Source organism: Gopherus flavomarginatus, chromosome 14, assembly GCF_025201925.1.
Source record: "Gopherus flavomarginatus isolate rGopFla2 chromosome 14, rGopFla2.mat.asm, whole genome shotgun sequence".
Lineage (NCBI taxonomy): Eukaryota > Metazoa > Chordata > Testudines > Testudinidae > Gopherus > Gopherus flavomarginatus.
The window spans coordinates 4,862,897-4,882,198 of record NC_066630.1 but is presented as its reverse complement, the minus strand read 5'-3'; the positions used below and the strand labels follow the sequence as shown (position 1 = coordinate 4,882,198).

The following is a 19,302-nucleotide window of genomic DNA, read 5'->3' as shown; positions in this document are numbered from 1 at the left end:
GGCTTGGCATCTAAGGTGGGGAACATCAGGGCTCAAGTCAGTACAAGGAGGTGGTTTAAACAGGTGCTACACAGACCCATTGAACGACAGTCAATGCAATGTCACCAACGATGTTTAAGTGACAGACTTGGGCAGAAACTAGACAGGGAAATGTACTGTCAAAACTCCCAGCACTTCCTTCCTAACTGCACTGGCAGGACAAATTAACTGAAGAGACATGTCTCCCTGCCATGGGAAGAGCACCCTGCTCCAGTCAGTCTGTTTCCCAGCATTCTTTGTTGCCATACTATTCCAAAATGAATTTCAACTCCCTTAAAAGAAGGCTCAGCCCAACCCTTTGGTCAGATCTGCCCTATCCCCAGAGAGGTGCCCGCAGCGGCCAAGGAGCAAATGAGGAAGTGATCTTCACAGTGCAGAAAGATTAAGCTGGTCTGATTCTACACTACAGCAAGAGCCTGGAACTGAGCATGCCCAGACAGCCTCCTGGCCCCCCGGAAGAATGCATGCAGCTAGGCCAAAGTTTCAGCCACCTGGTTGGTTACAAACAGATCTCTATCTGATTTCAGGGCCTGCCACGCCCTCAGACAAAGGGCCTGTTGAGTTGTGTCCTGTCTCAGACAGGGCCAGCACTAGATGCTGGGTTTAACTTCACACCAACGGAGAGTTTTGCAGTCATGTCCTTATACGATTTAATGCTGTAAAATTAGTTGTAACAGAAAAAAAAATCTGGGGCACGACGTTTATTATAAATTATCCTACTGGCGTCACTCCCAGTGAGCTCCCAAATCTTTGCCCCGGGATCACGGAGACCCGACCAATCTCTGGATGGCTGCTGAGGAGCATCGGTTTCCTTCTCCACAGGTGACTAGAATCTGAGTCCCTAACTACAGTTTCCATGCCACAGCCCGAGGCTGGATTTGCACACTGTAGACGCCATAGTCACACACATTAGCACTCATGGACTTAAGAGTCCTAAAGTTAGTACTAACAGTGGAAGGCAGTCTGCTTGTCACACTGTACTGCATGTACTTCTAAACACCAGACCACTGCTGAACTGAGCTCTGCCAAGCTAGGACCAGCTCAGCCCCCTCACAGTCCCAGCCAAACAGCTCGTCCATGCCGACAGAAGTGAATGAACAGCCTGGAGTCAAGACGCTAACTGGCCCGCTCCTTGGTATGCTAATTCTAATGGGGCTGTTGCCCCAGAGAACACCCCCTCTGCTGAACAACTCGTAGGGTGTTGCATCTTGGAGACACATACAGCTTGTAGTTTATTCACAGTTTTTATTTTCTTTCAGAAGTGGACTTGATCCATTGACCAACACCCCTGTTAATGCCTGGTGAGTAACTCTGAGTACCGCCCTCCCATGCTTGGGTCACACGTCTGATCCAGCATGGCAAATAAAATAAAATAAAAAATAAAAATTGACCCCAAAAAATAAATACGAAACAATGCAACCTTTCTGTTGCTCAGGTGCAAATGGAAAAGAGCCCCCTCTCAATTCCAGGTTCCAGCAGTTCCCCACCCCACCCCAGTTCTTGAATCCACAGCATGTGTTTAAAAAATATAACTTTTTTCTTAATAAGGTTCCATAAAAATACTATTGTTCCTAGTCAAACACAAATATTGCAATATGAAGAGTAACTGCTTTTTTTGGCTTTATAAAACGTGAAAAGGTCTCACACCGATTAATGTAGAAAAAATGCAAGAACTCTAGTATCACAAAAGCCAGTACAAAATGAGGAAGTGAAAGAATGCCAGTGGCAGGACAGTATTCCTTCCCATTTCTACCTAGCTCTTTTTAACAGACCTGTTATAGCGGTATCTGAGAGCAGCAGATTCGCTCCCAGATTTAGACCAATGCGCTTCGTTGCCTCTGGCCTTCCGTGAGCAGCAGCAATAGAGCTGAGCAATAGACCGCTCATGCCCTCAGGAGGATGGAGGGCCAACATCTCAATAAATACTCTTACGAGGTTAAAAAACGCTCAACGCTTTAAAAAAACCCCATGGATAAGAATTGAAATCTAGGGCATTTTACATAAAATGCATCACTGTTTTATGTACCCATTAACTGCAACAAATAAGAGGAGCAACGGTGCCAAAAAGCATCTAATAATAAATATAGAGAGCTATATACTCCGTATATGGATATGAAATGCCCAATTGGAAAAAACAAACATTTGGTAAGGTCACCTTTGCCTCTTCCCATCCAGCCGGTGTCACTCTCACCAGATCACGCTCGCTCACCATTTCATTGTGCAACGAAAGATTCCACCTTATTAAACAAGGTGCAATTTAACCAGAGATGGGCTGCCTAATCTCTAGGGAATGCAGAGGGATTAACAAGTGTCACACCTCTCCTAGCGGAAAGGCGACCTGTGCAAAGGATCCACACCGCTGCTCAGCAGTCGCCTTCAGTTCTCCGAGAGGGAGAGCGCCAACGCAGCCTGCAACGCTGCTTCTTCATCGATATTATAGTCCTGGGAACAAGAAGAGCGAACAGGTCAGAGAGGCTGACGAGGAGTCAGTGCATCTCCCCTGCATTAATGAGCTGTCTGCCCGGGTGCTGTGACATTCTCAAGAAAGTGCCAGAATGCCAAGCGGAAAGAATCTTCACATTGACCTTCCTTTCAGATCAGGGGCACTGTCAAAACAGCCACATGATTACAAGAAACCTCACCTGTGCAATTACCGCCACCTCAGACAGGCCAGGCTGCAAAGAACAGGACATTCATTTACCTTTCTAAGCTTATTTCTTGCATGTTAAAAGGACAGTCAAGTTAAACTGGTCAGTTCTAGCCTCATTTTCACACTCTGGTTTGCCTACACACAGCAGGAAGACGCAGGCAATTGAAAAGGTTTCATTTACAAAGTCAAAAAAGGTTTCTATCAACACCACAATTTTTTTTGTCCAATACCCAAATTTGGGCACAAGCTACATGACCATGAGGATCCTTTGAAAAATGAGACGTGCAAATATTTCAAAGCTTAGTATCTGTCCTCTGAGGTTAACAGTCACTCTGGAATCTAATCTACCAAATGATAATGGCAGATACAAACAGGAGTTTATCTACAAGGTCCCTGGAGCACAACTGCCCTGGCTGCAGCCTTTGAGGGGCGAGTACCACCCCACACCCACATAAAGATTAACCACGAGGAAGACCTGCCAGAGTTCTCATCTGCACACCGCACCAGAGAAGGACGTGGCACACTGTGCACGTTCCATATTTCTGAATGGTCTCTGGAGCTCAGCTTCCAACGCCGCTGTGCGAGAGCACGTCTCAGAGCGAGGGGCTGGGCTCAGCCAGTCCAATGTTATACAACACTCCTTTTGGGCACATGCCCCACAGCTGTTTGTACAACACGGGTATTTGCTTATGGCCACATCTTGGACCTTTGCTTCTGGTGAGATGCCAGTACAGCCTGGCCAGCTTCTCACGGATGGAGATCGTCCTGAGGCTGGCTGGAACAGTGACTACTCGTACAGAATTACCACCAGCTCACTTCTCTCAAGTCCCCAGTGCAGACTGCGGAGGGAGCTTGTGCTGTGTGCCAAAGGGCAGTGTGGAGCCTGCTAAATGCAACCCAACTCCTGAATTAGTGGCTTTACCTCTCTCAAAAACCTTGTTCGTTAAAAATGCATCAAGCTCAGGTGAGAGTCAGCCTGCATGTAGAGGCTGGTATGAACTTGACAGCACATTTGGCTGGAACTTCGTAGTCCCAGCAGGTTTTCAGTGACACTTTTCTTGCTTATTTTCCAGTGTGTTTAAAAGGGACACATGAGCTGATAAACTTAAATACTCTTCCTTTCCCAACTCCATTGCCTGGCCTCATTGATCCCAACCTGGCGAAGTTCGTCACTCAGACGAAGCTCCCACTGCCAGGAATCTGTTCCATTGCGTGCATCTCCAGGTTCCAGCTCCGTGGCCCCAGATCCCTCCCTTGGGCCTCAAGGCGCTATTGCAATAATATAATAATAAAGCAACATACAGCAGACTCCCGTAAGTGCAGGCCACAAGAACAAAGCTCAGCCTTCAGACAGGACCCCTCCCCCAACCCTCCTGTACTCATGTATTCTGCTAGGGGAACTTTCTACAGTTCAGCATAGTTTCTTGCCACAGCCTATTGGAGAGTCTTGCGTCACCATTCCAACATGCTGTTTTGTCTCAGTATAGATGTGATTCTATCTAAAAGGCAGAAGTTATTTCAAGGCCACTTAGCTGGTTGCACAGATACCTGCAATACAGAAGAAAACGTTTCCCCTTCCGTTCCCCCACTAAAAGATGCCAGTAACTGACAGCTCAGCATGAAAACTGTGCAATAATTGCACACAAAAGTGGCGTTTTCATATGGGCCAGCCACATGTGAAGCCAACGCCAGCTGCTTAAGGGCTGGAACGTGGTCAGCGGGAACAGCCAGGGCCCTAAGCGACTTGAACTTTGATTTCAGGCAGTACCCACCACAAAGGTGTCATAGGAGAACTTGTGCCTGTGTAGGAGATGCTGCAGGAAGTTGGCGCTCTTGTAGCTGGGGTCCCCCCAGGGCATCGCTGAACAGACAGGGCACACCTAGAACATACAGGAGAGGAAAGGGAAGTCATGAGACCAGCAATGTGGTGCAGTTCTTGGAACCCTGCCTGCCGCCCACAGCCTAGACACTAGCAGGACTAGATTTCCTTTTGAATTTCTATCAGTCAGAGGCAATTTCTGCAAACACCCTCTCCAAGGGAGGCTGTACATCTACACAAGCTGGAGAGCTAGGCACGTCAATCAGCGCTGGAAGCCTCCAGACTCGTTGGGCAGATTTTCGAGACTGCCTAGACATTATGCAAACTCACATGTGCCCCTGTGGGAAATGTGTAACTGTGGGAATGGTGCATGAAAGTGACAGAGTGTTGAGAACCCTTGGGGATGCTCTAGTGGGTTAAAGAGGTGTTTGCAATCTAGAGATGGTCCCTTTTAGCACCGATGAGTGTTGAGCGCAATAGGCTTAGGACCAGAATCAGACACAGGAAATACAATCAATCAAGTGCAGAGGGTTCCCTGCCAAAAAGCTGTGATCCCTCTGGGAGCTTAAAGGCACGCTGCATTTAGAGACACAGAAGCAGCTCCGATCTCAGAAGCACAAGAGGCCCTTAAAAGTCACAGCCTATTATAGTGGAAAGTGAGTGGCAAAGCAAAACCATTAGAGTTAGGGAGACAGCACTGAAATCTAGGCTTAACCCAGTTCTTGCTCTGCAATGCACCTCGAGCAAAGCTAATAGATCCAGCTCCGTGTCTGCCTGTCAAAGAGATTTAACAAAGATTAAATGAGCTAGAAATGCGGATAGTACTTTATGTCCAGAAGCAGATGTGTGTGCCCGTTGACTCTGAACAGGGGATTGATTGAAATAAGCAGACTTCCAATTCACTGGAGGTTACCCTGCTCCCGTTCTCTGCCCAGTAAGAAGTTTACGAGCAAAGAGCCAGACATGGAAATTCTCGCCCGTCTGCCTGAGGAAAGCTCACCACTTTGTTGGGGTCATTGCGGTGGTTCTCCATGCAGTGCTTGACCAGCTCCTGCTGGTCCAGGTTCCGGGCTCCACAATAAGGACAGACAAAAGTGGAACGGTTTGGAATATTGCTAAAAAGAAACAGCAGTCAAGAATTCAACACAACAGAGACCGACAGGGAAGAGGACAGGTTAAAACTGAACAGGCTTCACAGAGACAAGCCGACCTCAGCGGACTCCAAAGGATCTGATACACCATGAGTCACTCCCTCACACGAGCACCAAATACCACCTTAGACTGAAGGCAAAGATTGGATCACATGCTGATGCACCTGCAGTGGAATTACTCCATATCTGCATCACAGTCAGTGAGAGCAGAATCAAGTTCAAAGAGTTTTTGAAGTCTAGCTTACCTACTTTACCAGCCACACAGTTTACTTTCTGCATCTCTCCCAGCTGGCAAAACAACAAATTAGTCAGTTTCCCTTTTGTTTTCAGGCAGTTTCTAGTCTACTCCCCCAGTTTCTCAGGCACTAGAGCAATGCCGCACAATGTTAGAGCTGCAAATGGTCCAGGGGAGTCTTATTTGTTTAAGAAAAAGCTTTTCCACTGGATTTTTTTTTTTTAAATCATGTAGACATTTGTGTCGGGTCAGGTTTTGGAAAAGCCTACTTCGAAATCCCTCTAAAATTCAAGGCCAGATTTGATCTAACAAATTCTGGTTCATCTTGTGGCACTGTTTAAACAGTAATTTGTTACAGAAAATGAACTGGGAGGATTCCCCTGTGAAGTGGTTGAATTTGGAATTTTAATACCTGGGAATGGGCTGGGAAGTTGGGACCACCGGAGCAAACTTCGGGCAGTTGGCCATCTGCTCTTGAACCTTAGCGCAGGATGAAACGTGGGATCTCATCTTCGCTAGGGTCACCTAGAAAGACAAACAAAGGGAGAAAAAAGAAACTGATTATTGGACAGCCAGGACAATCTTTGAGAACCCCAAGGAGCAAGGGATGCATTTCTCCAGAAAGAAGAAAACAAGGGAGATGCCACGCTCTCAAGCAAACCAGTATGCTCAAGAAAGTAGCCTCCCCAAACGCTTTGACAGGCGCCAGAATACAGGAGACAACTAGGATTATTGCACATCAATCTGCACCAATGTGGAATTGCTGGGCCAAAGTGTGTCTCGTTATAGTCAACTAAAACAATCAGCCAACCAGCTCCAGTGAGGAGATGCAGGATTTCGGAGGAATGGGGTGGGTTAGTCTAGCTGATCCCAGAGACGGTTAAGAAAGCCCATTTCCTTTCCATAAGACCAAAGCAAGTCATGGCAGAGCTCCTGCTCTTCAAGGCAACCCAAACTTTACAGTCAAGTTCTCAACAAGGAACACAAATGCCAGGCTCAAAGGTACACAAGGAGTTATGGAGTTATTCACTTGACAGCATGTGAGGCGTTGGAGCAGCAAAGGGAAAGGGTCTCAGTCTTCAAGGTGACAGATGTTCACATCACAAAGCCACCACAAACGAACAACTTTACTGCCAGTCTCAGAGGCATGATGGCCCCTTCACGGCAGGGGTGAGGCATGATGGCAGGACAATGCCTTAGTTAGACCTACTCTCTGCTGTTCTCTCAGGTTGTCAATCCAGCTTCTTTCACCAGCTCTAAAGGGAAGAGCATCCCACTCTGTAAGGCTGCTAATAAACAAGAGAGATGAAACACCAGCTGCACCACTTGGGGTTTTTCCCACTGTTCTTATGTTGTCCCAAGTCTCTCTGGAAGGCTCCGCTATTTTAATAATGGCACCAGTCTACTGCCAAAGGGCGTTAGGACAAAGATGTTTCATCTGAGCACAGCACCACCTCACGGTAGGCAGCAAAGCTGGTATAGCTCAGATATCTCACAGCCCTTCCTGCAGGGGCCCTGCGGGTTCATAAGCAGCAACAGTGCAGGATTTCACAAGGGCCATGTACCTAAGGTCTCAAGTTGAACAGCACTGTGTGTGAAACTCAGCCAGCCAACCAGGAGATCCCCTGGGTATAACCACCAGCTGGAGCTTTACCAAGCATTGTAGCAAGTATTTTGGGTTCCAGAATTTGATTTGCTTCGTGAGGAGTGTTCGCTGGAGTCTAAACATCTATGTTAAATTCAGCGGCAAAAAACTATGGTAACACAGAGTTAAGCTTGCTTGGTGGTATGTCCCCTTGCAGAACACTGAATTGAGCAAAACTCAAATTTAGAAACGCAGGAAATCCACAGTTAAGGAGCCCATGCAATGTTAACTCTGCCATCTTTCAGCAGTGGCCCAATACACACACACTGACCCCATTACTCAGCCAATCCAGAGTTACTGAAATGCACAAGCTCTTCACCTACTTCTACAACCTATTCGCTCTCACCCACAGGATTCCATCTAACACAGGGGTTCTCAAACTGGGGATCGGGACCACTCGGGGGTCACAAGGTTATTACATGGGGGGTCACAAGCTGTCCGCCTCCATCCCAAGCCATGCTTTGCCTCCAGCATTTATAATGGTGTTAAATATATTAAAAAGCATTTTGAATTTATCAGGGGGTTGCACTCAGAGGTTTGCTATGTGAAAGGGGTCACCAGTACAAAAGTTTGAGAACCACTGATCGAACACCATTAAAGGACAAAAAGGAAACATTGGGGTCATTAGCCACACCCTGCACTCTCCTGAGGTACAGCAAACTTCAAAGGAATCCATCTAAGCATGCTCATTTTAGAGGACTTAGGAAGTTACACCTTTAAACAGAAGTCTTAACACAACCTTAACTACAGCAGCGCAACCTTGCCACTATAATATGCCCCGGTGCTGAGGAATTAATGCTCCCGTGGTATGTCTGCATCACTGTTCAGTGAGCAGTGAACTCCTTAACAAGAACTAGGCATGGAGCTGTGCTGATTCCAAACACAGGAGTGGGGGAAGATGATTGTTACGGGGAAAGGATGAATTTTAGTAGAAACCTGAAGATATTTATCTCCTAGGAAAGGTTAAGCAACAGAGGGAGAAAATAAGGGCCTAGGTTTCCTTTTTAAAAGATGCACCCCTTAATAAAATATTGACTTTGGCCTGCAAGAGAGCATTGCTAATACTTCATAAATATTTCCGATTTAAGCCTCAGCACCTCTGATGTAGGAAGCATTATCCTCATTGTCCAGATGGGAAACTGAGGCAGAGAGAGGGTAAGTGATTGACTCAAGGAGACACCGTGACTCTGTAACAGAGCTAGGAACAGAACACAGCTCTCTTGACTTCCACTCTGACTTTGAGTACAAGGCCGCCCTCCCTGCTATTTGATCGCCTCCCCGACTGGAGCAAAAGTCAGGTTTTCTTATAGCGGTGGGGCACCCGTTGTTTTGCTGCCCCGAGGTTCCAAGCCACATGCCTGGTAGTGGAGCATCCCACTTGCCTCCCATCCACAATCTTTGGAAGTAACCCCTGAAACAGATACTGTGCTCAGACATAAACCAACACTCATCTGGGCATGGACAAAACCTTGACTAGTACAATGGGCCACATGAGGTGTCACCCACACCTGTCCTGCCCCCACAATATCAGGTATGGGGCAGTCACAACTGGACCCGCTCAGAGGGATTACCTTCTTACTGCACCCTCTGCAGGGAGCCTTGTAGGAGGACAACTGCTTCTCCACATTGGAGGCCTTCTCCACCTTTTTGGGGTCAAAGGGCATGCGGCAGAGCGGGCAAAGAGGAGATGGCACTTGGAGACATGGTTGCAAACATTCCCCGCAAAATCTGGAGGAGAAACAAAACCATTAAGTTGCTCAGAGGAGAACCACTATTTATCACAGCCCAGGGGAGGAGAGGAAAGGGCCCCATGGCATTTTGGTCCCCCTGCACATGCCCTCTGACACACCTACTCATAGGAAGCCCTGCTTACTGCCTCCTTGGGGGTGCAGGAATTGATCCCACACAGATCAATGAAACTGGGTTCTCCTCAGACTTTAGGAAGCTGGTAGGAGATTTTTGGTAGCCACCAAAGATCTAGTAACATCTATGAGACCTTGGGGCATGGAAACGGTTCCTCCGAGTAGATCCAGCAGGCTGAACTACCTCATTACACATCAATGCGCTACTAATACGCAGCAATCAGCAACTCCTGACTCCTGTTTAAAAAGCAACACACTGTGCATCTGAGTTACAGGCCTCATTCAGCCACCCCACTCTGCTTTATGGGGCCATGTGGGGGGCTCATAGGCCACCTGGAGCCAAGACTTGAGAAGTCCACCTACTTGTTCCTTCTGGCCACTACTCTCCTGCTGTAGTTTGCCACCTCCCTCCTGCATAATCTAGACACTTCCTTGAATTTCCCAAACTAGTCACACAGGACTACTGAACCTACTGGCCAATTTGCCTTCTCTGGCAGCTTCTCCCTACCATCTGAAAACGGATGCTTTATACATGCAGAGACTTCTACGAGTACCTCCAGAGACAGAGCTACCAGAGCACCCAGCCAGGTTGCAATGGCCAAGGGTCCAAAGAGAAGGATCTGGATGTGTCCAGAACAGATGGCCAGGGGGCAGGGCTTCTAAGTGAGGGACTTGCACAGAGCTGAACATGCCCATTGCATGCATGACCGCAACAGACCAAACACGCTCAGGTTGTTTCCCCCACAGGAAGGCAGGCTTGCTCCCCAGGAGCCAGTGAGCACATGTCAGGCTGCAGCCAAAGTAGCATCTGCAGGGGCTGACCCGATGTGGTTAAGAGGTTCAGGCTGTGCAAAAAGATCTGGCTTTGCATCACCACACCCCACTCCTCTCCCCCGTGGCCTCTCACAGAAGGGTATCTTATGCTAGAATTAAGAAGGTTTCAGATCACGTGCCGAGAGCTAGCGATGCTGTCTGGGGCAAAGTCAGCCCCTCTGGATCCTTGGTTCCCAAGCCTGCGGGAATTAGGAGCGAGATCGTCAATGGACTTGGCCTTTGGGGAAGGGGACACCCTTCTACCGTCTGGTCCTTCATTAAGGAAAACAAGTGAGTCAGGTTGGTTTGTTCCAGGCTGTTTCTGCACAGCTGAGCTGACATACTGCGGTGATGGGGGCCACAGAGGAACACAAATAGAGGTGTTCACCTAACCAGACAGCAGAAGCCATGCAAGTGACATACTTGCCACACTACTCCTTTAAACCAACACAGAGTACCTGGATGCTAACAAAGGCCAGAGTTAGGTCTGCTTCTGCTCATAGCACCATCCATCCAGGAATTCACCTGTGCCCCAGGGTTAAACTTGCAAGTTAAAGTGAGGACCTACCAACGTGACTGTCTTTCCATAGTAGCTGGAGGGTTAAATCTCCACACACCAATTCAGAACTATCCAGACTTCAATTGCTGGAGAGAAGTGACCACTCTCTGGGGCTGAGCAGCACTATTAGAACCTACTGCAGCCAGCCTGGGCCATGCCAAAGGGATGTTGGGAATACCCCAACGACACTTCTTCAGTTAGAGTGAATGACAGGTGCACCACCTTTAACGTCAGGCCTGTCTGTAGACGTGTAGTGAGAAGGAGCGTTCGAGGAGTATGTGCCAGAAAGCAGACAGGAGCCTGTTGCCCTTGGCAGACTCCATGCTGCACTACACAGCATCACACGAATAGGATCTAATTGATCTCCATGTGTACCCATGCACAAAATACGAGCTGGCAAAGAGTGCTCTGCTCTGAACCACAAAGGGCAGGAAGCATTAGAGCAGTGATCCGGAGACCCACAGCGAGGCGGCAACACCAGTTAATGTGCTTTCGCTGCAGATGGTCACGCAATGATTTTCAAAAACAAGCCATTTAGGACTTCACGGGAAGTAAGTAATAGGCCAGGACACATTGAGATTAGGCTGGGGATCACAAATCACAGAATACAGGGTTGGAAGGGACCTCAAGAGGTCATTTAGTCCAACCCCTGCTCAAAGCAGGACCAATCTCCAGACAGATTTTTGCCCCAGATCCCTAAATGGCCCCTGAAGGATTGAAATCTCAACCTCTAGGTTTAGCAGTCCAATGCTCAAACCACTGAGCTATCCCTCACCCCCAAAGTCCTTATGCCTGCAGAGGCAGGGACCTCAAATCAAGTACCGGAGAGGAAATTCTAGGAAATAATATTTTCTACTGGAAACAAGCCTCTTGGCTATGGGTGAGACAAAAACGGCAAATGGAAAATCCCTCTTGGTAGCACATCAGCCTTACCACTGTGAACGGATTTGTCTGGAGCGGAGCAGCTAGTTGTCAGTACTGTTTTATCTTGAGCAAAAGGAAAACTATAGACATCTGTACAGATGAACTGGGATCCCTGTTGAAAATAAACTGGAAGCTATAGTTTGCAGGGCTTTGGAGCTGTGCTCCGGCTCCCTCCAGCTCCAGGCAAAAACCTGCAGCTCCACTGCTCCGGAGCTGCTCCGCTCTCCAGCTCTGGCCTCCGCTCCAAAGCCCTGATAGTTTGAGCCTGGAAAGTTTCCAGACAGCTATATTAAGAACCCCCTCCCTCCCTTGCTCATCCCAAACATGTTCAACAGCTCTGAAATAGACAAACAGAATCTGCAATTAATCCATAATTATTTAAGGTCCACATGCAATCAGTTCATTGTCTGCTCCCCAATAACACAGAGTGGAGTTTACCCAACACCGCCTTGTCGCCCACGACTAACTCTTGGAGTGGGGTTGGATGTTTCAGTTTAGACCTAGGTGGGAAATGTTTTTATTGGTCCCATGAATATTTGAAAAATGGAAATCTGACCGGCCCCCATCTCAGGCTGGGACGAAAAGTCAAAATCTCAAACTTCAGTACTAAAACATGGATTTTTTTCCGTTTCAGATCAATCAGAACGTCTTGTTTCGACTTGACCTTTCTTCTCTACCCTGTCCTACTTTAATGAGCTGAAATTTCAAAACGAAATGTCATTTTGAACCAGACAACCAGAATTTTTATTTTTGAAAATGTCAAAACAAAACGTGGCTCCGTCATATGCTCCCTGTGCAACTCCAAGCAAGTTGCTTCATCTCCTTGTTGCAGTTCCCTATTAGGAAATACCATTGGCCCCATTTTGCATTCTCCTACCCTTTGCCTGTCTTGTCTACTTAGCTAAGCTCTTCAGGGCAGGGACTGACTCACTGTGTGTTTACACAGCACACTAAGGCCTTGCCTCAGTTGGGGCCTGCAAGCATGATGGTAACACAAGAACATGACAATGCAGAGCACTGTGGTACATGTCAGTTCCAACACTCACCTCATGCCACTTGGTTAGTTTCCTGCCACTGGCGTGACAGTCCTCAGTGACCCCCCTGCTTGGTGCAAAGATGGACTCTCTCACACATTAAAGGCAGCAGGTGTCCCCAAAAGCTGCACTTCCTGCCAGTCTCTCTGGATCAGTGGCATGAGGAGAGGGTGATAGATACATATGTACAAGCAGCTCCTGCTGGGAGGCAGAATTCACATGGTCACTACTCTGCTCCTGAACAAAAGCAGGGAGCCACCAGCGAACCTGCCTTCCACCCACACTCCTCTCCTCAGCAGCTTCCAGTGCAGCATATCGCACAGAGGAAAGGACCTCGGGATCCTCGTAGGGTCTGTTAGCACAGGCAGCTCGCCAAGAGTCCAGCCCATTAGACAGGCAGGGTGACGTAGCAAGTTAAGTAGTTTGGTCACCGACTCAAAGGCACTTTGGTCAAATAAACCCACAGCTTCTCCAAATCCCTCCCAATGCTGCCTTTGCCATCACTACTGACTACTGTCTCTTGGGTTCAGGTTCTAGCTCCCACAACGTTTTCCTAGTGAAGACAAGATCTAAAGCCTCACGTGCACATTGGTTACCTCTCCTTAACTCCTGCAATCTGCTCTCAGGTCTCCCTGCTTCTCCCTCCAGATGCTGCTAGCAACCTGCATCATGTCGCCAGCCACCTGTGCGGACTCTACCATTCCCCACAAAGCGTAAGCATAGGACCTTCAAAGCTCTGCTCGCCCACAGCCTCATCCCTGCCTACTCCCTCACAGGGACCCAGCCCTCACCCATCTCTTCCTTCCATTCTGACCCCAATGCCAGCTCCCTCCTCTTCACAGCAAAGCCATCCAACATTGTCCCCTGCAAGATTTCTACCTGTAGCTGGTGCATACACCACTGTGTCTACAGGAGGGATAGGCACAGTGATAGACATGGCTGCCCTCCACATCATGCTCAGTCATTACTGAGACAGTACTGCAGGCAGGCCAAAGCCGCCCCAGTGACCCAAAGAGGACCAGAACAAAAGGAGGCCTCCTGCGGGAGTCACCATTGCAAGGCTAGGTACCAGAACAGCAAGCTCGTTGGGGCCAGCATTGTCTCCTGATCCGCTGGCACAGTGCTGACACTGAAGCTCAAGCAATAAAAGGAATGCCACTGGGACAGAGAGAGGCCTAAAACTGGACCAGCCAGCTTGGTTTGATGTAGGAGCATGCACTGCAGAGTCCCTCCACTCTGCTCTGCTGAGAAAGCCCCATTCTGAACCGAGTCTTGGAATTGCTGATCCTGTCTGGCTCATCAACAGCAAAAGTGAGCAACGGCCGGAGACTGAGGCCTGCAGACCAACCCGGAACCTGCCAGGTTTGTCATTGGTCCAACAGAGAAGGAGCAATTTTAAACTGCAGTCTGTGATTTAGAGAAGCTGGACATTTTTCAGGCTCTGAAGAAAGTTCAAGAAGAATTTTGGGCCCCATCAGCCTGCTGAGGTGTCTTTTAACTATTTACTTCCCCAGGGGAACATGGCTCAGAAGTAAGCATTTGGAAATAGTCAAAGGTGCCTGTGTTCCCTGTTTGATTTAACAGTTTTTCACACACCACCACTATACAGAAAACTCACACCACAAGAGAGAAGACAGCAGGCCAGGCCCTGTCATTTGCAGTCCCCCAAACAGTTAGCCTCTCATCCACCCTCAGGCGATGCTCAGTCTGAAAATGCTGCCCCAGACAGCGCACTCCCTGGAACCGCAGGGCAAAGCTCATCAGCTGCAAGTTTTTCCACTGCTGGTGAACTCAAATCACCAAGCTACAGTTGTCTACCAGCAGGAGTGTATTTTACATGAACAGAACCACCTAGATGTCTGTCTGCTAAACTGCATGACCCCGTAACCAGGGGTTTGTACCCTATCTCCTCCCTTTCCCGATGAATGTAATGTCCTTGATCATCAAGCGAGGGCTTGTCTACATGGGCAAGTTTTGGCCCCCAAACTGCCTTTTGGCGACAAAACAGAAAGAGCGTACACACTACAATGGGACTTTAGTCGCGAAAAACATCCACCCGAGACTTTTGTCCTTTCCCCTCCCTTTATTGTCAACAAAGAGCCAGCGCAGACACTGCTGACTGTTCTGTCCACAGAACTAGCTTCCGCCACTATCCCACAATGCCTGCCCTGACTGCTCAGCTCAGTGTTTTGATCTCCTCCAGGCATGTGCCCCTCCCCTTTCAAAGCTGCGGGAAATGCTCCTGTTCTGCCCTGCACTAGGGACACAGACTGCTGCTGCCGGGGGATGGGGCCGGGGACAGTCTGCTGTGCTGCTTTGCCATTCCTCAGCACAGAGAGCTCACCGAGCTACTCACGATGCTGCTGTGGTAGCTGAGGGGGCTGTGAGAGAATCCCAAGATGCGCAGTAATCAGCTCTTCCTTCCCACAACACTGCACTGTGGGATACATACCCACGGTGCATTGCTCACCCTGTCGATAACGGCATCTCCAATGTGGACATCATCTGCCAGAGGGAGCGTGTGTGAACATCCTTTGGCGATTTTTGTTTTGTCGACTTTTGGGTGTCAACATAAGTTTTGTCAACAAAACTTGGTAGTGTAGACAGGCCCCGAGGCTCTCTCTCAACTTGTTTTGCCAAGAAGGGGCCTGTCCTTCATGGGGTTTCCCCAGAAGCCTCTGAGTAGATTCACAGATAACAATACAAGCACAGGGCACTACAAGGCTCCATAGTTTCTGCTAGTGTCATCATTAGTAGACGTTCCTTTCACTCCAGCTGCCATTTTACTATGCAGTGCTCATTCTGCCCTCACACACACTGCTGAAGAGCCCACCACTGGCGCACCTGGGAGGCAGCTCATGGACTACCCCCCACTCCCTAGCTTAGCTATTTACATTGAGGAGGTGATGAGGGGAGACTGAGGTAAAGTCCAAGATGGTGAAGGAGGCAGTAAGTTTTGCTGTTTCATTCAGCATTGCCAGTATTGAAACTGGAGATCTCCAAGATATCCTGGAAACTACTTCCGGTTGTAATGAGAAGGAAAAATCAAGGGACGATCTATGAAATGCTTCCTTCCAGGCGTCTTATAAACCTTGCTGCTCCCCCTGCGCCCTAGATCAAAACAAAACCGATGGAATATGACATTTGCTAGCACTGAACATAAGAGTCAGACTGGGTCAAACCAAAGGTCCATCTAGCCCAGTATCCTGCTTTCTGACAATGCCTTCAGAGGGAATGAACAGAACAGGGAAGCATCAAGTGACCCATCCCCTGTCACCTATTCCCAGCTTCTGGCAAACAGAGGCGAGGGACACTGCCCCTCAAGCTGCCTTCTGCCACTTCCCATCCCGTCTCTTTCATCTCTTGCCCAATCAGACTGTAAGCTTTTCAGGGCAGAATGCTTCCGCCAAGCCCTTTGCACGTTGTCGATACCACACAAGCACACCACCACTGTTAGTAAGAGTAGTGTTTGCTCCAGAGTTAAAATAGATCAAAACAAGCAGTGCATGTTCTGACATTTACAATTGCCTCACACTGCGGAATCTAGACCTAAGACACATGCATAGAGTAGTTTTAGGGAACTAGGTGCCGCAGCTGTTAGATGATCTGATACAACAACATAAGAAGCTTCCAATCACGCAATGCCCAAACAGACTCCAAACAAAGCTGAAAATTCAATCGTTCCATTCAAGACAAGCGCCCCATCGCTCATGAGCCCCTTGGGCGAGTCAGGCATGGACAGGTCATTCAATCCCAGGGAAAGAATCCACGAACTCCCCCTAGGCAGGGCTGAAAGCCAGGCTGGCTCCACAGTGCGGGCAGGAGTAGGTTGGCGAAGAGGCTCGAGGCCCCGGGTTGGGGGCTGGGAGTGGGAGAAAGGTGATGAGGGGGTCCCCTGGGTGCCCCCAAGAAGGGGTGGGGGAGGGAGATGACAGGGGGGTCCCATGGGTGCCCCGAGAGGGGTAGGGAATGGGAGGCGACGGGGGGTCCCATGGGTGCCCCGAGAAGGGGTGGGGGATGGGAGGTGAGAGGGGGGTCCCATGGGTGCCCCGAGAAGGGGTGGGGGAGGGGAGGTGAGAGGGGGAATCCCATGGGTGCCCCGAAAAGGGGTGGGGGAGGGGAGGTGAGAGGGGGAATCCCATGGGTGCCCCGAAAAGGGGTGGGGGAGGGGAGGTGAGAGGGGGAATCCCATGGTGCCCCGAAAAGGGGTGGGGGAGGGGAGGTGAGAGGGGGAATCCCATGGTGCCCCGAAAAGGGGTGGGGGAGGGGAGGTGAGAGGGGGAATCCCATGGTGCCCCGAAAAGGGGTGGGGGAGGGGAGGTGAGAGGGGGAATCCCATGGTGCCCCGAAAAGGGGTGGGGGAGGGGAGGTGAGAGGGGGAGTCCCATGGTGCCCCGAGAAGGGGTGGGGGAGGGGAGGTGAGAGGGGGAGTCCCTGGGTGCCCCGAGAAGGGGTGGGGGAGGGGAGGTGACGGGGGGGTCCCTGGGTGCCCCGAGAAGGGGTGGGGGAGGGGAGGTGACGGGGGGGTCCCTGGGTGCCCCGAGAAGGGGTGGGGGAGGGGAGGTGACGGGGGGGTCCCTGGGTGCCCCGAGAAGGGGTGGGGGAGGGGAGGTGACGGGGGGGTCCCTGGGTGCCCCGAGAAGGGGTGGGGGAGGGGAGGTGACGGGGGGTCCCTGGGTGCCCCGAGAAGGGGTGGGGGAGGGGAGGGGAAGGGGTCCCCTGGGTGCCCCGAGAAGGGGTGGGGGAGGTGACAGGGGGGTCCCTGGGTGCCCCGAGAAGGGGTGGGGGAGGGGAGGTGACAGGGGGGTCCCTGGGTGCCCCGATAAGGGGTGGGGGAGGGGAGGTGACAGGGGGGTCCCTGGGTGCCCCGATAAGGGGTGGGGGAGGGGAGGTGACGGGGGGGTCCCTGGGTGCCCCGAGAAGGGGTGGGGGAGGGGAGGGGAAGGGGTCCCCTGGGTGCCCCGAGAAGGGGTGGGGGAGGGGAGGGGAAGGGGTCCCCTGGGTGCCCCGAGAAGGGGTGGGGGAGGAGAGGTGACGGGGGGTCCCCTGGGTGCCCCGAGAAGGGGTGGGGGAGGAGAGGTGACGGGGGGTCCCTGGGTGCCCCGAGAAGGGGTGGGGGAGGGGAGGTGACGGGGGGGTCCCTGGGTGCCCCGAGAAGGGGTGGGGGAGGGGAGGTGACGGGGGGGTCCCTGGGTGCCCCGAGAAGGGGTGGGGGAGGGGAGGTGACGGGGGGGTCCCTGGGTGCCCCGAGAAGGGGTGGGGGAGGGGAGGGGAAGGGGTCCCCTGGGTGCCCCGAGAAGGGGTGGGGGAGGGGAGGTGACGGGGGGGTCCCTGGGTGCCCCGAGAAGGGGTGGGGGAGGGGAGGTGACGGGGGGTCCCTGGGTGCCCCGAGAAGGGGTGGGGGAGGGGAGGTGACGGGGGGGTCCCTGGGTGCCCCGAGAAGGGGTGGGGGAGGGGAGGTGACGGGGGGGTCCCTGGGTGCCCCGAGAAGGGGTGGGGGAGGGGAGGTGACGGGGGGGTCCCTGGGTGCCCCGAGAAGGGGTGGGGGAGGGGAGGTGACGGGGGGGTCCCCGGGTGCCCCGAGAAGGGGTGGGGGAGGGGAGGGGAAGGGGTCCCCTGGGTGCCCCGAGAAGGGGTGGGGGAGGGGAGGGGAAGGGGTCCCCTGGGTGCCCCGAGAAGGGGTGGGGGAGGAGAGGTGAGGGGGTCCCCTGGGTGCCCCGAGAAGGGGTGGGGGAGGAGAGGTGAGGGGGTCCCATGGTGCCCCGAGAAGGGGTGGGGGAGGGAGGTGACGGGGGGGATCCCATGGTGCCCCGAGAAGGGGTGGGGGAGGGAGGTGACGGGGGGGTCCCATGGTGCCCCGAGAAGGGGTGGGGGAGGGGAGGTGACGGGGGGATCCCAGAGGTGCCCCGAGAAGGGGTGGGGGAGGGGAGGGGGTCCCATGGGGCCCCGAGAAGGGGTGGGGGAGGGGAGGTGACGGGGGTCCCAGGGGTGCCCCGAGAAGGGGTGGGGACCCGGGGGTGGTTCCGGGCTCCGGGGGGGTTGCCCGCTCCCCCCGGCCCGGCCCCGGGGGGGGTTCTGGGCCCCGGGGGGGTTGTTCTCCCCCCGCCCTGGGGGGGGGTTCCGGGCCCCGGGGGGGGTTGCCCGCTCCCCCCGGCCCGGCCCCGGGGGTTGTTCCCGGCCCCGGGGGGGTTCCGGGCCCCGGGGGGGTTGCCCGCTCCCCCCGGCCCGGCCCCGGGGGGGAGGTTCTGGGCCCCGGGGGGGTTTTGGGCTCTAGGGGGGTTGCCCGCTCCCCCCGGCCCGCCCCGCGCTCACGTGTGGCCGCAGCCCGCCACGCGCACCGCCCGGTGATACACCTCCAGGCAGATGGGGCAGCTGAACTGCGCCTCCAGCGCGTCCGGGGCGGGGCCGCCAGGCGGCTGCTCCCGCGGGGTCCCGCCCGGGCCCGGGGCCTGAGGCCGCTGCTGGGCCGCGGAGACCAACAGGCTCCGGAACATCGCGGCCGCCATGAGGGAGGGGCGGGAGCGCGGGGCCCCGCGCATGCGCACGTCATCACGGCGCGCTCGGCGCGGGG

General features: G+C 52.3%; 1 protein-coding gene across 3 annotated transcripts; it reads right to left on the bottom strand.

Annotated features, from left to right (window-relative positions):
- Positions 1 to 1,635: 1,635 nt before the first annotated feature.
- RNF166 (ring finger protein 166) lies at positions 1,636 to 19,237 on the bottom strand. Of its 3 annotated transcripts, none has more exons than XM_050922621.1 (6): positions 19,044 to 19,237; positions 9,111 to 9,267; positions 6,307 to 6,419; positions 5,509 to 5,623; positions 4,462 to 4,569; positions 1,636 to 2,481 (listed from the first exon to the last, which is right to left on the bottom strand). In XM_050922621.1, exons 1-6 carry the CDS (start codon positions 19,235 to 19,237, stop codon positions 2,416 to 2,418), a joined length of 753 nt encoding a protein of 250 aa, XP_050778578.1. In that variant the 3' UTR covers positions 1,636 to 2,415. The 3 variants fall into 3 exon arrangements, with proteins under 3 accessions (XP_050778578.1, XP_050778579.1, XP_050778580.1); XM_050922622.1 differs by lacking the exon at positions 19,044 to 19,237 and adding an exon at positions 15,626 to 16,669; XM_050922623.1 differs by lacking the exon at positions 19,044 to 19,237 and adding an exon at positions 12,744 to 15,613.
- Between the last annotated feature and the right edge of the window lie 65 nt (positions 19,238 to 19,302).

What these genes read in the sequence shown, in the direction of transcription:
- RNF166 (XM_050922621.1), bottom strand. Translation starts at nt 19,237, where the DNA reads ATGGCGGCCGCGATGTTCCGGAGCCTGTTGGTCTCCGCGGCCCAGCAG. An exon ending in GCAGAGGGTGCAGTAAGAAG is followed by an intron (nt 6,420 to 9,110) that starts GTAATCCCTCTG and finishes TTGTCTTTCTAG; the next exon opens with GTGACCCTAGCGAAGATGAG. An exon ending in TCTCCTATGACACCTTTGTG is followed by an intron (nt 2,482 to 4,461) that starts GTGGGTACTGCC and finishes TCTTGTTCCCAG; the next exon opens with GACTATAATATCGATGAAGA.